Source organism: Amblyraja radiata, chromosome 18, assembly GCF_010909765.2.
Source record: "Amblyraja radiata isolate CabotCenter1 chromosome 18, sAmbRad1.1.pri, whole genome shotgun sequence".
In the NCBI taxonomy this organism is placed as follows: domain Eukaryota; kingdom Metazoa; phylum Chordata; class Chondrichthyes; order Rajiformes; family Rajidae; genus Amblyraja; species Amblyraja radiata.
In genome coordinates this window covers 29,728,921-29,744,866 of record NC_045973.1, presented here as the reverse complement: position 1 = coordinate 29,744,866, position 15,946 = coordinate 29,728,921, and the positions used below count along the sequence as shown (strand labels likewise).

General features: G+C 41.1%; 1 protein-coding gene across 1 annotated transcript in view; it reads left to right on the top strand.

The window, feature by feature from the left end:
* The window catches only part of LOC116983311 (mitochondrial carnitine/acylcarnitine carrier protein-like), a 204,718-nt gene that overhangs the window by 76,940 nt on the left and 111,832 nt on the right, over window positions 1-15,946 (top strand). Inside the window, exon 8 of the mRNA XM_033037018.1 lies at window positions 13,713-13,748. Coding sequence (XP_032892909.1) covers window positions 13,713-13,748 — 36 coding nt within the window. The remainder of the gene's footprint in view (window positions 1-13,712; window positions 13,749-15,946) is intronic.

Sequence of the window (15,946 nt, the reverse complement as noted above, 5' to 3'; positions counted from 1 at the left end):
CCTCTTTAATCTTAGAAAGGTCTGTTTGGAAACTCATTTGAAAGACCCCCCTTTTAAATTAGTCCAATTTGGCACATATCGCTCCAAACATTTCCGATCCATGTACATTTCTAAACATCTTTCAAAAATGTTGTTATTGTACCTGCCTATATCACTTCCTCTGGCAGGCCATTCCATATTCCTACCATCCTCTGTTTGATAGGCTTACCACTAAATTCTCATTTTAATCTCTGTCTCGCCTTAAATTTATGTCAACTTGTATTAGACTCCCCTACCATGTGACTCTCTAGCCTGTTAATCACACTGCAATAAATGCTTTATAAGACAGTGTTGAGTAACCCAGCGGGTCAAGCAGCATCTCTTGAGAACATGGACAGGCAGTGTTTCAGGTCGGAACCTTTTTCAGATTGATTGGAGTAGGGCTAGAGAATGCTGGAAGAAATTTGGGGGAAGAACAAAGTCTGGCAAGTGATAGGTGGATACAGGTGAGCACCCCACCACCCTCACCTGTATCCACCTCTCACTTGCCTGTCTTTGTCCTACTCCCCCCCACTAAAAATCAGACTGAAGAAAGGTCCTGACCCAAAAAGTTTCCTGTCGATGTTCTCCAGAGTTCAAGTTCAAGTTTACATTTATTGTCACATGCACCAATTAAGGTGCAGCGAAATTTGAGTTACCATACAGCCTACAAGTAAAAAGAACACAATATACAGTTGAATTTAACATAAACATCCATCACAGTGGAATCGGCATTCACTGTAATGGGAGGCAATAAAGTTCAGTCATCTTCCTCCTTTTGTTCACCCGTGGTCGGTGCCTTGAACACTCCGCAGTCGCCGCTACAGACAATCAGGCCCTCTCGTTGGGGTGATCGAAACTCCAACGTCGGGACGGATCGGAACATCAGTTCTTGAATCGGCCGCTTCTTACCGGAGACTGCGGCTTCACGATGTTAATGTACACAGGTCGGAGCTCCAACACTGGCGATTCTCGGCAAAGGATGCCATCGCTTGCTCCGCGATAGTAAGTCAGTGCCGTACCTGATGCCGTGCCGATCTCCGGTCTGGAGAGGCCGCACCAATCCAGTTGTTAGGCTGCGAGCGGGGCGAAGATGCGACATGGGAAAAAGTCGCATCTCTGTCGTGGTAAGTCACTGGAAACGGTTTCCCCCTATCCCCCCCACCCCCCACATCAAAACATACCGAGAAACATTAAAACATGCATTTGAACACATTAAAATAACAAAAAAATCTATAAACACATGAGTTGCTGGCGAGGCTGCTGCCTGACCTGCTGAGCCACTCCAACTCTTTGCCTTTTTTTGTAAACCTGCGTCTGCAGTTCTTAGTTTACCTAATCAATGAGTTACTTTGTGTTTCCCAAGTGTGGATAATTGTTTTGTTTAATGTATTGCTGTCTGTGTTGCAGATTTTCAACTGCACCTTTCTTGGCATATCCCCAAATTTCTCGGGGATTGCTACGTAATCTTGTTTTCTTTCCTCCTCGGTTGGTCAGTTCTTTTATCTGGTTTGCTTCATCTTGGCAGTATAATTCAGAAATCCCTCCCTTTCGTTTACGTAGGTGTCTATAATTCCAGTTGAGCTAGTGTTTGCACACTATTCATTAATTTGCGTCAGGAACTCCTCCATTATGTAAGTCGTCATTATATTAATGTTGCATGTATGTCAGTAACCTTTGCTGGAAAGTTTATTTGAAAGATGTTGTGGGAGCTCATTTGTGAGTTCTTCCATCAGTCACTATAGATAACACTCGTTGCCAAAGCCTAATGTGCAGAAAGGTTAATTTGGCCAGATAATGGAAGTTTGCATTCAAGCATTGCATTGAAACCCAGTGCTTCAGTAGCTACAAATGTTGTGATTATTGATAAGAAATGTTCAGTGGTGTTTCCTTCAGAGATTATAATATTTAGAGATATAGAGAAGCAAGATGATTTTGAATCCTCATCTTTTTGAACTGGTAAAAAAAAAGGATTTTATCAATCACACTTTTTTTCTCCGCTCTGGAATGAAATTTTGTTCCAATGCCACTGAGCTGTGCAGTCTCCAATTCTGTCCACAGGCTGGTGACTTCAGATTAAAGTCCAGGTGTTACTGATAACAATCCTTGTTAGGAAAAAGTTGCATGTCTTTTAAGGCTGATCGTATATGATTACCGCTGTTTTGTGCAGGTGCACTAGGTCATAAAAAATATTAATTTATGGATGTCTGTGAAATGTAAATCTGCCTTAAACATTAATGGGGGGAGAGGGAGATGGAGAGAGAAAAATATTGCCCCAAGGTGATTTATTTTCAGAAGGGTAAGCAGTTATCAAATAAGTGCTTCAAGGTTGAATAAACACGTTTAATCTTGGAACAATTTGTAATGCAATCAAAGTTATGACTAAGTGGGATTTAGCTTCTGTAAAATTTTCTTTCTACTTGGGAGTTTAAATCTGTGGTTTATGCCCAAGTGAAGTAAGCATTGAACCTCCAAGTTCTTTTGATTTGAGTTACCTTTGGATTTTCATTGGCAAATAACTAGATTCAGATTTATACTGACTATTAAGCAAAATTTTACTGTTCAAATTGGAGATATTTCTGAAGGATGATTCTGATGAAGTTCTGATATATATTTGTAATATAGGAAAGAATAATCGGTACTGACAACAAAACACCAGCGAAAGTGGAAAAAAAAGTTATTTAGATGAAAATCGAGTTCTAAGTTTAATATTGAGATTTTGTTGTTTAATTGGTTTATTTAACTAGGTGCCCAACAATATCTGTGTGATTACACCTCCAATGCATCAAAGTATACATTACTGAGACCAAGAACTAAAATGTTACACATTAATCAAAGGGAATGAAAGGAATAAAACTGTTGGAGCTGGAGATGTTTTTTGCTGTACTCTGAGAGTCACTTTAGAGAGAGTGAAAAAAACAACTTGAAACCCTTTAAATGCTGATTAATCTGTCCTAATTTTTTCGACTGCTTTTCATTCTTGGTAAATTTGGTAAACTATCTCTGTACCCTTTTTATGTACCTGGACACATTATCACAATGTACTTCCCAGAATCGTTCAACAGTTCTCTATCTGAAATAAGACTTGAATTAATTGCAAGCTATCTACTAATCTGCAAAATGTCTATTCACTGCAGCCCTTCCAACCACTGAGCAATTATTTTCCACCACATGTTTCAAATTAGAAGACCTGTATAATCTTGTACGGCCTTTAATGTACTTTATTGCACTACCTTGAACAAACGTTGTTATCTGATCAAAAGATAACATAAAGATAATCCTACAATCAATTAGACATGATGTGCCTTCAAGCCCAAGCTGACTCTTCTCGATTATCCCATACATTTGCTAATGAAACTGTTTTGTGCTGAATAATGTATTTCAATAACTTCACTGCGTGATGTTAGATTGACTGGGTTATTAGTTTCCTGATTTAACCTATGCCACTTTTCTTAACAAATAGTGTAACATCAGCAGTGTTCCAGTCCTCCAGCACTATTACTGCATCTATTGAGAACTGAGTGACGATGAACAAACCTGCTTTTGTAATTTCTTAAACAGTGAAAATGTACTAAATTTGCAATTAGCATTGTCAGAAATGTTTATTGATAAACTATTTAGTTTAAATCTACATTATTTTGCTATCATTTTCTATTCTTTGGTCTGTAGGTTGAAATAAGTGGTTCATAGTTTGGTTCTTCCTTTGCTTTCAGTTTATTCATTTGATGAATCGTATTCAGTGATGTATATTGTGAATTGACTTGCATTTTCTGGTATTGTCAAACCCAAAAACAATTTTATGTTCTCATCACGACACAAGTCTGCAGTTGCTGGAATCTTGAACAAAACTCAGTGCTGGAGGAACTCAGTGGGTTAAGCAATATCTGAGGAGGGAACAGAAAGGTGACGTCTGAAGAAGAGTGGTGACCTGAAATTACACTTACCCATTCTCTCCCCAGATGCTGCCTGACCCGCTGAGTGTCTCCTATACTTTGCTTTATCTTCTAATATCCTTATCATGTATTAAAGGCAGACCCTGCAATATCCTTTCTACGTTTCTTGGCTTTTTGACCATGAATTTGTTTAATTCCCAAGTTGTCGTTTTCATTTTGCAAATCCTCCTCAAAACTCCCTTGTAATATTTTCAGTTAATATAATGGCACTAAAGTAAGAATATTTCCCAGCTGCTGCAGCAAATACTTTCACGGGAAAATTGACAAGAGTTGCAAGGCAGCAGGAAGGAACGTCGTTGCAATGTTGTGTTGAGATACAATTTGTGACATAATTAAATGTTCTGTGTGAGAAAAATTCAATTTTTTACATCTTCAACACAAATGTCAAATAAAATTGAATTCCAATTGGAACTCACCAGAATTAACTTTTTGTTCTTGTTGGTTTGAGGATGGAGCATATGTAATTGCAGACCTGAACTTGGATCAAATTGATAGTTTAAAAAGTAGAATTTGATTTACATCCTTATCCATAATTTTGAGTAATGAGAAGAACAAGCTCCCCGAACTACAATAAAAAACCAAGTGAAAAACAAAGCGCTGAAGGATCCCAGCATGTAAGGGACATATCTGTGCATCAGCAGTTTTGGGTCAAGCCTTTCTTCAGTTTCGAGTGTCCTGACCCAAAATCTTGTGTGTCCATTTCCTCCACAGATGCCGCCTGACCCCGTTGAGTTCCTTCAGCATTTTGTTTAATGCTCAGATTTCAGTATTTGCTGTCAATTGTCTCCAGGCAAGTTTTACTCTCAAGTTCAAATTGGCTGGAGTTGTAGTCCAGCAATCCGCCAGCAAATATGCCCAGGTGTAATGGCAAACTTGGCCAGAGAAATTCAAATTTAGTTTGAAAGAGGGCTTGGGTTCGTATCTATGACTGAATCAGTTATTTGTCCAATATGCAGATTGCAAACGTAAGGGAATCGTCTTTACCAATTGGTAAAGTTTTTGCCTTTCGGCTGAGTTTATCTGTGTTAGAGAGTGTGGGGAGGGGAGGGGAGGGTGAAGTGGCTTCAAAATTGAGAGGATCTGGAAAGTGTCAAAACTATAAGTGTTTGCACCTGGTACACAAAAACGTTCCTCAAGACAGACTTGAGTAATTTTTCTGCACCTGTTGGGAAGGAAGCCACATATGCTAGGATATGAAAGATGAAAGATAATTGCCCTACATAAAAATAAAGGATACAGGGCAGTGTGACAACTACAAAAATGTTTCTGCTGAGCATGGCTGGCAATTATAAGGGTCTTGCTGGAAAGACTCCAAGCTCTTACTGAAGAAATCCATCTTGAGAACCAGTATGAATTTGGCGACAAATTCGGCATGGCTGATTTATATTATGGGGAAAATGTATGGACAAGATCTCCCTGTTTGTGCATTTCCACGAGGAGTGGACAATCCATGATAATAGTGTGAAGCAAAGCAGTATCTCACCAATTGGTATTTTCAGAGGGTTATACACCACGGAAACAGGTCCTTCGGCCCAACTTGCCCACACGACCAACGTGTTACATCTACACAAGCCCACCTGCCTGCGTTTGGCCCATATTCCTCTAAACCTATAATATCCATGTACCTGTCGAAATGTTTCTTGAACGTTGCAAGAGTTCCTGCCTCCACTATCTCCCCTGGCAGCTCGATGCATACACCCACCACCTTTTGTGTGAAAAAAGTTACCCCTCGGGTTCCCATTACATTTTTGCCCCCCTCACCTTAAACACATATCTTCTGATTCTTGATTCCCCTACTCTGGGCAAGAAATGTTTACCCAATCTATTCCTCGCAAGCTTTTGTACACCTCTATAAGATCACCCCTCATCCTCCTGCACACCAATGAATAGAGTTTTGGCCAGCTCAACCTTTCCCTGTAACTCAGTCCTCCAAGTGCTGCCAATATCCTTGTAAAACCTCCTGACCTTTTCTAGCCAGACAACATCTTTCTTATGACATGGTGCCCAGAACTGAACACAATACTCTAAATGCAGCCCTACCAATGTCTTGTATAACTGCAACATGACTTCTCAACTTTAATATGATTTTTCTTGATATTCTTCACAAACAGCTAATTCTATTGTGTTGAATTGTGGCAGGATAACAACTTGTTCAACAAAAGCGCAACTTATTTTCACCCAGCTTACTATTTGAGATTTTTTACACCTGACACAGTTTTCAGCGAACTACTGAAGAATTGCAGATCATAGTTACCAAGTTCTTGCAATCAGTATTATGATAACGCTTGACTGCATATTTTGGAATCTGGACCAAAAGCAAACTGCTGGTGGAACTCAGTGGGTCAACCAGCAGCACACAGATCGATGTTACGGATTTAGCTCCTGCATTCGGACGGAATATAAAGGAATATGGCTGGTATAAAGAGGAGGACTATGCATGAAAACTCATTTTGAAGGAAATCAACATGTCACAAAAGGACATAGGCCTTTTAGTCTTTTTATGTGGGGGATGGGGGGAAGGGGGTTTTCTCCAGTCCCTACCTGGGCGAGGATGCGTCCTTCCTCCAAGCCGCATCTTCGCCCGCTCCTCGTGGCCTACCACCTGGATTGGCGTGGCCTTTCCTGCCGGAGACTGGCCAGAGCTTCGAGCTGCAGCTTCAGCGGCGGCGCAGCACTGAGGTACCATTGCGGAGCGGGCGATGCCTTACCCGGGTCGCCGTGTTGGAGCTCTGGAGTGCTGGGCCTGCTGACTTCAATATCGTGGAGCTGTGGTCTGCAGAGCGTCCAGCTGCGGGCGGCGCTGACTTTAAACACCACGGTGCCCTGGGATCTTTCGCCGAGGTCGCCAGCGCGGCCTGTGGACTTCGGGAGCCGGTCTACGGTAGCAAGCGGCCGTTTCGGAACTCCAAGCCGCTGAGAGAGTTCTTCCGACGCCGGAGTTCCATGATTCCGGCAAGAGGGCCTGAAACATTGGGCCACCCTAGCGGCGACTGAGGAGGCCTCAAATAGCCCCCGATTACGGGTGAACATGGAGGAAGTGGATTGAACTTTGTTGCCTTCCCTCATAGTGGGAAACTTTGATCCCGCTGTGGGGGGATGTTTTGTATGTTAACGTTAAATTCTATAATGTTGTGTTTATTTTATTGGTGTGCTGCAATGGCAACTCAAATTTCACCACACCAATTGGTGTATGTGACCATAAATGTCCTTTGTCCTTTGTCCTTAAACCTTTTATAAAACTCGATGATCCATCAAGCCCGATCATGATGTCTTGAACATTATGCCTAAACTCTTAAACCTTTAACTTTCCAACAATTACTGGATCTCCTGGGAAGGACATAGTTTAAAAAAGGGTCAACAAACAAAGAATACATTTGATAAATTCTCTCTTAACCCATCAAGAGATGCAAGTAATCAAGCAGATCATGCCATGCATAATCGAGCAATTAATTTTATTTCTGTACAATGATAAACAGAGGAAGAGTACACCATACATGCTCCCCACCCCCACCCCACAAACTTGCTGTCCCATTCATATGATGCCTAGCTAAATTGATCCACATTATCTGATGCTTCATTGCTTATGCTGATATCCTTCAAAATGAGTTTTCATGCGCAGTCCTCTTTACACCAGCCATATTCCTTAAAGCTCCATTTCTCTGTGGTTAGGCCTTGTACTTTCAATTGTATTTAGATTTTCAATTGTATTTAGAATAGCCTGGTCAAGCATTCTGTATACATACAAATGACGTTGCATAGTAGATAAGTCATCAAACAGGTTTCAATCATTGGCCAACATTCTTTCTTGTCGACTTTAAGCAGTTGTGAAATACTGAATGATTCTGTTGATGGTTGATTTGCTGGGCCAAAAACCATGCTGTGTCTAAGGGAAATCATAAAGTGGATCCATAATTCCTGTTTTTGTGGATTAAATCTTCACCCAGCAGTCATAACGGGTGGCTACCAGTCCTTGACTTGTTATAAAACAGCATGGGGTGAATGAGGCTGGAGTTCATCACAATTTTGTTAAGCCAATTGTAAAGCAGAATCTAAAGAGTCCCATTGTGATGATGCATTGTGACTGTATTGGTATATTGAGTGGAATGTAATAGCATTGATGAAGGCTGACTGCCATTGTGATTTGTTATTTATGTGGGTAGATGTAATTCCCTGGGAGGATAACTGGAGTTTATCATTAGAGCTCAAATTTTTTTAAGCCAATTGTAAACCAGAGTCTGGAATGCCATTGTGATGGTAAATTTTCAGTATATTAATATCTTAAATGCTATCAATTGGCACATATATATCATTAAGCCACTACAAGAAACAGTACTGTTTCTTCAGAATTTCACAACTTTGCTCTGTTTGTTCCAGTTTGTTCAATCTGCTACATCTTCAATCGAGGATGAAGGTATGTGCAAAACACCAACCAGATCAGGTCAACAGGTGCCTTTGAAACACTGCAATGTTATTATTGCTGATTGGTCTTCAAAGATGTTTGTGGAGAGAGAATCTTTTTTGGGGTTATGTGTGATCACTCTAGGAAACGTACTTATGGATTTATTTAATTTACTGTGCTGCAGCTTAAATTCTGGCTACTTGCTGGCTGACTGTTACGGTGGTGTAATTCGGACCTTGCAATATCATGATGCAACTAAACAATTCTGTTTTGTGAGCCAAGATCAGTATAACCATAACTGAAACCAATACTAAATCTGGTTTGATGTCAGTCTGGTTTTGTAGCCTGTCCCTCCATTAGTAATATGCAGGGGGCGGAAAACCCGGGGGGGGGGGGGGGGGGCAGAGGGGACGCGCCCCCCCCCATGTTTTGAGAGGTAGGGGACATCCTCTCCAAGTTTTTGTCATCCAGATTTTAAAATCACCGCTTTCCGCAAGACAGTGGAGGTGGGACTGCTGATCGAGGGTGCCGATTGGACGAGAGAGACGTCGGTCAGCAGGCATATCGGGGCGGGACATGATGATTCAGCGCGATGATTGGAGGAGGAGTGGAGAGGGTGGGACTGAGGATAGAGTGCAGTGATTGGAGGAGGGAGACGTGGCACAGACCTGCGCCTCATCCGCAGCCAGGATCGATCCCGGCCGGGTCTCCGGCACTGTCCTGCCCCCACCAGAGTGCCTTCCCCCCCCCCCCCCCCCCCACGGGTGGCCAGAGAGGTTGGGAGTCAGACGCGAGCTGTACCCCCAGGCCCACAGCCAGCGCAGAGAAGCAGCGCTAAATCCAGCTCAACTCTGCCTGTCCCGTCAGGTTAACCTGCCTGGGCTTGCGGGAAATATGGCCAGCACGGAGAAGCAGCGCTGGTGTCCCGTCAGTCCAGTCAGGGCTTGTAGGTTAACCCGGTGAGACAGGCAGAGTTGAGCTGCATTTAGCGCTGGATTGAGCCTCCGAAGCCTCGCGCATGTGTGTGTGAGTGTGTGCATGCGCGCGCGCCGCCAAAAGATTGTGTCCCCCCCCTGTCCCCCGGTCCCCTTCATATTTCGATAGCGAGTTCCATGCCTGGTAATATGTAGAAGCAGTCAGATGGGCAATATGTTTGGTGCCCAATCTGATAGAAACTAGAAATTTACAAGAACAGCTTTCCAATTAAGTCCAATTGGTATTGTGTTCATATGCCATGACATAAGAACACCAGGCGGCTGCATTTGATCAAACTGAGACAAATTCTCTTCCATGATTTTATTTTAAATCCATGAGCTGAATGAGCCAAACTATGCTCTACAGTGATGTATTTTTTTAATTAATTGAAGCTGACAATTTTTATAAGCAGCAATGTTGGCTCAAATAGAGGCAGTTTACAGCAGTATAGCATTGAAATACAGTCCTTGAGGTGTATTCATCTGTAGAGTTGGACCTTGAAGACGGTGTATGTTAATCTATAGTTAATAAATTGTGTGATGGCAATTACGCATGTTAATTAAGATAGAAGTAAAAATGGGATTTTGATTGTGAAAATCTTGGAACTTGGACATGCTATGATTCATGAAAGATTTGTTATTTAACCTTGTCATATAGGAAATAGGACTACAAGTGAAAGATGGTCACATATGATTTTAAAAAAACTGTTAAAATGGAATAATATGTCGGTAGTTAAAAAAAATATTTAAACTTGTAAAACAAGCCATACTATTTTTATCTGCCAGCATGTAAAATTGTTTTCATGTGATCATTTTTGTAAATGGCACTTCCGAGTCGAACAGCATGGCAGCAGGTCATTTGGCCCACTGCGGGCGACCATGCGAGCCAGTGGCCATCTATCCATATTCAACCCATCTTCCAGCACTTGGCCCGTAGCCTTCTATCCCTTTCCCTGAATAAATCACCTAACTTAATTTAGCAGGCAAGTTAAGACAAAGGACATTTTGCAGTGCCAAAATTTATATACTGTTTTAATAAAATACTGTATTTTTTCTCTGGAGCTAATTACTTGATATTGCAATGGATATTTTATCAGACAAGCCACATTGACATATTTATTCCCCTTGGCCAGTGTTAAAAATCAACTATTGACAAATTCTCGTCAATAGAACTGGTGTCTTATCGATGAAGATGGATCAATTTTTTTGGTATTGGTTGAAGTAAAACTCAAAGCTTCGTGTTACACATCAGCAGATGTTGAGTTTATATGCAGACCACACAAAATCGTTGTGTTGGCATGAACCACTGCAGTTCATCTGGTCAATTTACTTCCATAGTGCTTTTGGGTAGGGGTTAGATCGAGATACAATGAAAGACTGAATTGTCTGGCACTTCTGTGGTATGAATATTACATACTACGTAGCACCCCATGCCAAATGGTGTGAAGCTCTTGCTGCATGCAGGTGTGACTATTTCATTATTTGACAAGTTACAAATGATATAATATAACTTAATGTTGCACAATCATTGGCAAACTTTCTCACTTCCAAACTTCTGATGGAAGGAAGGTCATTGATGGAAGGCCTGAAGGTAGTTGGGTTTTGGATTCTGCCAACATGTCTTGGAGTTGGAATGATTGACCTCTCAACAAACTCAACCATCTTCCTTTGTATTATGTATAACTCCAATGCTTGTAAAAGTTAGCTAACACATTAATAGCTACACTTAAATAATTAAATACTGTGAAGGGAAAATTATAAACTTTAACTTGTCCAGCAGGGTTTTTGTGGAGGAGAAAGAGTTTGGCATTACAAAATGTATAAATGATGCAATAAGTGAAGGGGCATTTTGGAAAAGCCCAGTTCATTTCAACTTTGAAGAAACCAATGTAGGACTGAAAACAGGCAGTGCTTCAGACATAAAAGTTGAGTTTTTGTGATGGAAAGGTTGTATGCTCTAATCTTTTTCATGATTGCACATGCCATTTTGATCATTGTGTTTCAAACCTTTTTCTGGCACTTGACTCTAATGATGGTGGGTAAATGGAACAAGCTGCCAGAGGAGATAGTTGAGGCAGGTACTATATCAACATTTTAAATATATTTGGGACAGATATATGGATAGATAAGGTTTAGAGAGATATTATACCAAGTGGAACCAATTGGGACCCGTCCCCCCAGCGCAATATTCCATCACTCACCTGTTTCCCCAACACAACCCGTTCCCCCAACGCAATATTCCACCACTCACCCATAGCCCCCAACTGCGCAGGCGCTTCCCCTCATCCCCCAACACTCCCCTCCTTTTCACCCTCCCTCTTATCTTCCCCTCTTCTCCTCCCCTCCTCCACTCACTCCCTCCCTCACCTCTCCCTCCCTCTCCTTTCCCCTACCCTCAGTCACTCCCTCCGTCCCTCCATAACCCCTCTCCCCTCCCTACCCCCTCCTCTTCTCTCCCTCTATCTCCCTGCTCCCCCACTCCTCATCTCTCCCCTATCTCACTCCACTACTAAACACTATGTTTAAATAACATTCTTCTCCTCCTCTCCTCCCCCACTCCCTCCCTCTCCTTACAACAATGTAACAAATCTCTCATTGCACTGGGTGGAACATTGTTGATGGGCAGTTTTGTAAATGAGATCCCATTGTGATGTTATACGCTGCTAACAGCCAGTGGAACACTGCTGTCAGGCAGTTTATGTAAATGAGATCCCATAGCTGCTGACTGCCAGTGCAGATGAAAGAAATCTTTCTCAAAGTAGGATTTTATAAAGTTAAATGTGAATAACTTGTAAAATATAACATCAATCTGAACAAAACTTGATACAACACACCACAGGACAATGGTGATTAAGGTGATCCAAAAATTGTAGCGCTATCATGTACTGTTTTGGTGTAATTCAGGGCATCAGGGCATGAGTCTCAGACAGACAGGCAGACTCACAAACAAACAAGATGAGAGTTTTAGTAACACAGGCAGGTGGGACTGGTGTTGATGGGGCATCTTGGTCAGCATGAGCAAGTTGGGCTGAAGTGCCAATTTCCATGCTGTATAACTCTGACTCTAAATGGATCACGTATAGATTGCACAGGGTAACTATAAATTTCAAAAACTAAATTTTATATGTGTTTAATTTAATTGACAGTTTTATGCATGAGTTTAGACTAACAAGGGCAGAGGCAAGACATGCTGCAGACCTTTGTTCCCTGGATCTCTTTCTCCCATTCTTCACTCAGGCACTTTGGGCCTGTCTCCTATGTGTTATGAGTGATCCTTGGGTCCACTTTACTGACTTTTGTCATGCATTTTAGTGAGCCTTTTAGAACATTTTGTAACTCCCCACGGCAAACCAAAAATCCAGGTTAAAAACACCAGATAATTCAACCAGATGGAGAGCCAGGTGACGGATGTAATTGCCACTTAAGAAAGATTTAGTCTGAAGAGTTGCTCATATTGCAGCAACTCCTCAGACTAAATCCTAGTGGTAATTGTTTTTGCTAAATGTGTCTACCTAGGGTAGAAGTCGCTCTCATCTACACCCATTTTATGGATTTAATAAAACTCAGCCTTGAGTTTCTTGGTAAGACCATCATGAATTGTGTGTTTGTAATTAGGTTTAGTATGGCAACTGCTTAACCCGAGACCGTAAGAAAATCCAGAGAATTGTGAATGCAACCCAGTCCATCACATAAACTGTGCTGGATAAAGGAAGTTAGAATTTCATGTTAATGACTTTTAACGAGAATGTTTCTGATTGGAAGTGCATCAGCGTGAAATATTAACTCTTTTTCCAAAGGTGCTGCCTTAGCTGATATTGAATTGAGTGGCTTTTTCAGAACTATTGCATACTCACAAATTTAATTGTACCAAGTTTATAACTAACTTCAGGAATTTATGCCAAGTATGAAATATTTATGATGCTGAAATGAATTAACTGTTGAAGTGAACATTATACTGCTGTTAATAGGAAAAGGTGATTAACACTGGAATTATGTGGATTAAATACACTGATTTGAAATAGATGCTGGTGTCACTTAAATGTATGGATTAAAAGATAGAAATTGTACTCTAAATCACTGCAATAATCACTGAATGTACCTGTAATTCAAATAGATATTCTTCTTTCCACTTTTTGGAGCTGAAGCAAGAATGGGCAAGTGGGCTAGAGTTTGCAGTATCCTTTGAAATCATACGTTAAGTTTATTATTTGTGTTGAACTTGAGTTAAAATAAGCAGCAGCCAATGTTAATGATTAATCTGTTCTTGGATGTCGTGCTGGCAATTGGAAGATTATTATATAATGTCAGTAAATTAATTTGCTGTTTATTTTGAGCAGAAACTAATTTTGTTTCCTTTACTTTTTACAGAACCAGTTATTAACAGATTAAACAGAAGGGTTTCAGGTAAGCCGCCTAGTGTTCTGAATATTTCAACTGTTCATACCACACTTCATTTTTCTTGTATTAAACTTGTGAAATTCCTCATCCTTAATTGTCTGAATGCATAACTAGTTTAAATACTTGTAAGGAAGATCAGTGTTATTTGAATAGAGCAAGGAAATCATGCATTAATATTACGGCAAATAGCCTTCATATGAATCTGCAGTGACTTTAAATCTTTATTGTGACAGGTAATGTTCTAGCCATAGTTTGATTCACTGACTTGATAGTGGTGTCTTGTATTTTATGTGCATTTCTTTATGGTTTTATAGATATGTTACTGTAATTGTGAACTACTTTGTGTCGGTATAGAAGTTTATATGGCAGACGTATTCTGATAATTTGAAAGCAGAAAATAATTAATTATAGAATACCATAGCAGGATAGCTGGCAATTGGTGTAATAACAGTTATTTTCTTTCAAGTAAGGATCTGAGTTCAAATGCCTGCTTCTTTTAAATTAAAAATCCTACTGACTTGTATCCAGAAGTGCATGTTTCATATGTGTCAGAGTTTCAAAAAGTGTTTTCCTCCGAGGCACTTCCATGCTCACTTAGAAATATATACTGGATCTAAATCCTGCAATTGGGTTTTCAAGAGTACAATGGGATTACTTTCATCAGAATTATTACAATAGCCCACCACTACCCAAAGCTATTATCGGTAGTAATGTTGATCTTGTCAGTGACACTTGGGTCTACAAAATATAATAAATAGTTTGGGAGAATATTTTTCGCTTTGCTCTTTTGAACCACTGCCCAGACATTATAGCTACAGCATCTGAAAGGCAAGTATCCCTTTAGATGAGTTAATTCTCCCAGGCTTGATAAATTTGGATGGAATGCACCATCATTATAAGTGATAGGAGCAGAATTAGGTCATTCGGCCCATCAAGTCTACTCCGCCATTCAAACATAGCTGATCTCACGCTTGCCCGCTCTCTATCTCTCGCTCTCTCTCCATCATCCCACATCAGCAACAATCTCAAATGGAGGACAAACGCAGACCACATTTATGGAAAAGCCCAGCAAAGACTTTTCCATCTTCGGCAGCTTAGGAAGTTCAGAGTAAGGCCTCATCTGATGCTCTGCTTCTATACAGCCATTATTGAAAGCATCCTCACTTCATCTATCACAGTTTGGTTCGGCAGCCTCGACTCACTCTCCCGGAAGAAACTACAACGCATTATAAACAGAGCTTCCAAACTTATTGGCTTACCCCTTCCATCACTTGAATCACTCTACCATAAACGGACACTTCACAAAGCCCGCAAGATCATCACTGACCCCACTCACCCTGCACACTATGCCTTTCAGCTACTGCCCTCTGGGAGGCGTTACAGGTCAATTGCCTCCAAAACAACCCGTTTCAAAAACAGTTTCATTCCTACCGCAATTAACTTTTTAAACTCCGTACGGTGAGGAAATACGAATAAGCATGGCCCTTATGTATTGTGAAATGTGTCTGTTTGTATGTATATCTACGTTACGAGTTGAATGTTTGATGAAATGTTGGAACCTGTATCGAGCTGTACTGAGAACAAATTCCACCAGCCTGGCTGTGTGGTCATTAAAAAATACAATACAATACAAAAAATCTCTATCTCTCGATCGCTCTCGCTCTCTCTCCATCTCTCCTTCACTCCATCTCTCTCCTCCGCTCTCTCTCCACCGCTCTCCTTCTCGCGCTCTCTCTCTCCATCTCTATCTCTCGCTCTCTCTCTATCTCTCTCTCTCTCTCCATCTCTATCTCTCGCGCTCTCTCCATCTCTCTCCTGCCTTCTCCCCATAATCCCTGACACCTGTACTAATCAAGAATCTATCTATCTCTGCCTTAGATATATCCGCTAACTGCCTCCACAGCCGTTGATAGTGAATTCCACAGATTCACTACCCTCTGACTAAAGAAATTCCTCCTTATATCCTTCCTAAAAGATCGTCCTTTAATTCTGAGGCTATGACCTCTAGTCCTAGATTCTCCCATGAGTGGAAACATCCTCTCCACATCCACTCCATCCAGAATTCACTATTCTGTACGTTTCAATGAGGTCCCCCTCATTCTTCTAAACTGCAGCGGGTACAAGCCGAGTGCCGTCAAACGCTCATCATATGTTAACCTATTCATTCCTGGTAGTCAAAAATGCTGGAGAAACTCAGTGGATGG